The following is a 4,810-nucleotide window of genomic DNA, read 5'->3' as shown; positions in this document are numbered from 1 at the left end:
GCATCACTGAATTTTTATGAATGTACGGAACTGAAATAATGTAGCAGCAACCAAGATTCCGGATATTCAGAGCTTCAGGGAAATTGAGAATGCAATAACTAAAATGCTGGACAGATTATTACAATAAGAGAATAAAAGCTCACAAAGGAAACATAGAAACAGGACGTAGGGGGACTGGACAGAATCTTGGATATTGACATCAATTCACTCGAAAGAAACTTGCAACATGCATGAAGAAACAACTAAGAAAATTCACCATGAAGAGCAGGCTATGGAGGTAAAAGTACAGATAATAGAAAGAAAAGTTCGTGCATGAACAGAACAGGCTGTTTCACCATTAGCTAAGCTACAGCACGAGAAAGAATACTAACATTCCTAACAGAGCTATATGTTATCATCCTCCGGTCAGAATGCATCACATACCATGGAAACAAGTAGAACTTAAAAAAAAATAAATATCTTTAAGATCAACCACAAGAATTCCTGATTCCAGTAACAACAGATCAGAAATTGGATGGTGTATCCTCACAAAGGTAGGTACAAAAAGAGTAACACGAGGGATAAAATTGGGTATCATCTGCTATACATTCAAGTTAACAAGGAGTCGAGCAAACCTACATTAAAATGATAACCATGGCTCAATTGAATGAGCAGAAATGATAATTAGTGTATGCGTCATTTATGAATATGTAATTGAAAAAATATAATCATAACATGCAAAATATAGTGGAGATTGAAGAATTTGTATTTTAGAACCTTCAATAGATGGAAAAAGAAAAGTAAGAAAGAAAATTGAGTTCAAGTTGCAGCCAATGCAGATCTTGAGTAAGTTCGCTCTGGCCATGAAGGGAAAGGACAAAATCTCCTCTGCTCGGACATCTTTCAGAGGGAAATACAAGGCAAAAGGCAGGTGATGAATAGAAAACTTGGGTCAGCCTGATATTTTTTATTCCAGGTCACTCCAAAGTTCAACTTAGGCAGCACTTAGCAGTCTCCAACACACTTAAGGATAAAGTAAGATGCAAGCCTAGAAGCTCAAGCTGAGGTATGATACTGCACCTTGTAACAAACACGATCCAAATCTGAACTATATGATAGGACAGAAACAGAAACAGAACAAGAACCTCTCCCGAGAAAACGACACCAGACAGGATCATAGCAAAGCAGGATAGCAGTTGCTGAAATCGAGAAGAGTATCTATAGGAACTGCCCATGTTTAAGAGGAAACTCTTCCCTTCAGCCACCTTGCAGAAGACAAGGTTGACTAATGATAGAACTTGCAAAGTGCTTATTGCAATCCAAAAAGCTTTTTCAAGTTTATTAGTGTTTAAATGTATCCAATTAGCAAAAGCAAGCCAATCATCAACTTTCCAAACACGCCATTTACTAACCAGGCAGCCTGCCAAAAGTTTAGCAACGTTATCAATAAACAAGAACTGACTTGAAGTCTTAGAAAGGTAAAATATAACTGAAACAAGAAAAATATATTACCCGGTTAATCCCTTTTATATCTTTAAAACCCTGACTTTAGAAGGAGTATAGCTTCTACGACAGCCTCTCTAATTTTGGTGAGGAGCACACCCAGGGATGGGGCCATGTCTTATAATCAGCAATCCCGAGTTTTGACCTCATTCCAAGAACCATACAACTCCATACAGACCATGGGATGTGCAGTTGCCATGCGAAAAAGTATACAAATCCAGCATCACTTAGTAGCAGTGTAAGCAAGGAAGCAGACAACCACAACCAGCAGTAAAATAACATTCAAAAGTGTACGGTCAGATTGGAGTTGCACACGGAGCAATATAAGGACCCGACGAACAAAACTAGAGAACATTTCAGGAACACAACACAGTACATATTAGCCACTTTCACACTTTCAGAAGTTTGATCCATTTTGAGGAGCTACCAGGAGAAGACTTCATCATGATAACTGCACCCACAGCCTGAGGACCTTAAAATCTTCATCTGCCACAAATAGATAAATGATCCAATAAGGCATTTGATGTGGTTGAGACTAGAAATATAAATGCTCAGATTATTTTACATATCATAATAAGAAGTAAATTACCCGGATCGGAAACCCCCAGAGGCACGGCGATCATAAGGCCCAGTGCGGTCGCGGCCATATCGATCACCTCCTCCACGACCACCATCATCCCTGTTACGCCCTCCAAATCGATCTCCATTACGATCAGGGCCGTATCGGCCACCACCTCTGCCACCACCACGGCCGCCATACCTATCATCTCTACCCCCATATCGACCACCTGTCGCCCCCTCACTAGGACACTCCCTAGCAAAGTGCCCTGGCTTGCCACACTTAAAACACTCGCCGCCGCCATTTCCCCGCCCACTTCCATATGCACGTCCTCGATCACGATCACGATCGCGTGAGCGATCATTATCATAATCCCTGCCTGAACCTTGCTGAGGCTGAGCTTTGTCAACAGTTATGGTTCGACCATCTAAATCAATTCCATTCATGGCCTCAATGGCCTCTTCCATAGCTTGTTTTTCGTCAAAAGTGACAAATCCAAATCCGCGAGAACGCCCTGAGACCTTGTCCACAACCACCTAGATTGAAAGAAAAGATACACTTTCATGGTGAGAAGCCTACATCGGTACTCTTACAAAGAAATTTATGAGTCTCAACAAGACAAGAAATGCACCACAAAACACAACATATTTTATTACAATTGTTCTTCCACCTGAATCATTATAGCAATTAATTTTGTTAAAACAGATTTTCTGCAAGAGAACTTCCAGAAGCCCAACTACAATAATATACTCTTGTCATCAACCCCAGAAACGGATCTGAATTATACAGAACTAAATAAAAGTCATATCTTATGACAAGTTATAGTTAATGTATGAATAGAAACAGGCAGCGACACAAAAGCTGATCAACAACAAAATAGAATGGTCATAAAAATAAGCGCAAAGTCGATGTGAGTCAAGTAAAACAAACATGATGATAATTAAGATAAAATATGTTTACGATATAGCTCAAGTTCTCCTCAGTACGTAAAAAAAGTCAAAACTTCAAACAAATCTGTAATAACATCAAGCAAGCAAATTAGCAAACTCAGACTTTCTTCTTTTAATGAACTAACTCATTACAAGTTGGTTAATGAAGTCCTAGACGGTGATATGCTAGTTATTGAGAACAAACATATAGAGTTCATTCAAAATAAGTACTTCAATGCATTAAAACAAGCTATTACCTTTGCCTCAAGAAGATGTCCAAATTTCTCAAATGCGTCTCTGAGACCACGATCAGATGTTGACCATGACAGGCCACCAATGAAGCATCGATACTCAACATCATCTGACATGTTTCAAGCTACTTTCCTTCCTGGTGAGAAAAATAATACAAATCCAATTTTAGGCAATCGGATTATTTCACAATCCAATCATTAGCAGAAAACTAAAAGCCTTATTGCAGTTGTCATACCATGAATTTTTTTACTACAAAATACTTGTAGCCATGGACGCCCATTATTCTAAGTAGACCATATTTGTGAAGATTTTAATGTACTGAAAGTTTCTCCCTTGAACTTTTATCCTATCAAAGAATCTAATTCTGATATTTCACTTTAAAAGCAAGTGTAAGGATAAGACTCGTTACAAAAATATGTACTGCCTCCTACTTCATCAAATCAGTAGCTCCAACAAAAAAATTGTAGAATATATTCGCTATACACAGCTAACAAGGAAGCATATTACTCCAAGAATTTTGCCAAAAATGCCTTGATCACAAATATGGCAGACTCCACAATAGCTGAAGGAAAGAAAATTTTCAACAAGTCTATAGGAACAACAATTTCTTGACACAACATGATCACATGATGCATTCCCAATTTGACAAGAATTAGATTTTCCTGATATATATTTATTTAACATAATCTGCAACCAACCACAATGGGAACTCCACAGATCAATTAGGGGTTCTAGCACATAATTGCGATTCCACCACAATATGCCAATTACTCATGATTAAGTGGTTTAGAAATCTACGAGTTAAACAAATTTCTTACAGAAACATAATGCAACATGGAACCAAGCACTGAACTGCAACCCAAGCAACCTAATAGTTCCTCAACAGTTCAGTGATAACATGAAATAAATCCAAGACGATCGAAAAATAACTTTAAACACGCACATAAGTTGCGTATAAAACCGTTTCTTCAAAGTGAAGACAACCAGACTATAATTAAGCTTCAGCTCCTTCCCAAAATATTCCACACAGGATTCCTCCGATTCCGCAAATCATCTCAAGTCCGAAACAAAAGATTACCAAAAGGCAATATCCATCAAACACCAGATTGTTAAACTTAATTCAGATCTATTCGCTGCAATAATTCCCTAGAATTTGATTGTAAAATCAACTTCAAATACTTAAAAAGTTGAAAAAATTCGGCTGTACCTCAGCGAAGACTCAGAAATAGCGCACGAATCAGCAGATGTGGAGAGAGAAAGAAACCTGCAAACAAAAATCTGGCAATTCACTCAAGTGAGACGGAATTTTCGCTTTTGGATATGTATGAAGTTGTAGAATACTAGAACGAGCTGATAAAGAAATAACGCGTCGATCTGTCGTTGATTCTCGTCCGTTGATGAACCATTTCATGCTGACCGTTGGATGACAAGGTGATGCTTTGATCAACTGCTATCGCAGGGCATCAAGTGGCGGGCATCTGTATCACTTTTGGTTATTTATAATTTAACCCCAATTCTTATAAGAAATTCGGCTTTGAGCATTGACCTTTTCTTTAAGGGTTAAATACATTTGGTACCCTGCAACTAT

The 4,810-nt window shown here is 38.2% G+C and overlaps 1 protein-coding gene across 3 annotated transcripts; it reads right to left on the bottom strand.

Moving 5' to 3' along the window:
- Nucleotides 1-1,735: 1,735 nt before the first annotated feature.
- Nucleotides 1,736-4,588, bottom strand: ATRZ-1A (RNA-binding (RRM/RBD/RNP motifs) family protein with retrovirus zinc finger-like domain-containing protein). 3 transcript variants are annotated; one of them, XM_011094094.3, is made up of 4 exons: nt 4,430-4,588; nt 3,228-3,358; nt 2,072-2,577; nt 1,736-1,968 (listed from the first exon to the last, which is right to left on the bottom strand). In XM_011094094.3, exons 2-4 carry the CDS (start codon nt 3,336-3,338, stop codon nt 1,965-1,967), a joined length of 621 nt encoding a protein of 206 aa, XP_011092396.1. In that variant the 5' UTR covers nt 3,339-3,358; nt 4,430-4,588; the 3' UTR covers nt 1,736-1,964. The 3 variants fall into 3 exon arrangements, with proteins under 3 accessions (XP_011092396.1, XP_020552929.1, XP_088742139.1); XM_020697270.2 differs by lacking the exon at nt 4,430-4,588 and adding an exon at nt 4,166-4,300; XM_088886013.1 differs by lacking the exon at nt 1,736-1,968 and having other exon boundaries at nt 2,068-2,577.
- Nucleotides 4,589-4,810: the final 222 nt, after the last annotated feature.

Source organism: Sesamum indicum, linkage group LG10 (assembly GCF_026168435.1).
Source record: "Sesamum indicum cultivar Baizhima isolate 11 linkage group LG10, ASM2616843v1, whole genome shotgun sequence".
Taxonomy (NCBI): Eukaryota; Viridiplantae; Streptophyta; class Magnoliopsida; order Lamiales; family Pedaliaceae; genus Sesamum; species Sesamum indicum.
Note: the sequence above shows the minus strand (reverse complement) of the source record. Positions and strands in the feature narration are given on the sequence as shown.

Coding starts and splice junctions, on each gene's coding strand:
- ATRZ-1A (XM_011094094.3), bottom strand. CDS start 3,338: ATGTCAGATGATGTTGAGTATCGATGCTTCATTGGTGGCCTGTCATGG. Junction 2,578..3,227: donor GACATCTTCTTGAGGCAAAG/GTAATAGCTTGT, acceptor CTTTCAATCTAG/GTGGTTGTGGACAAGGTCTC.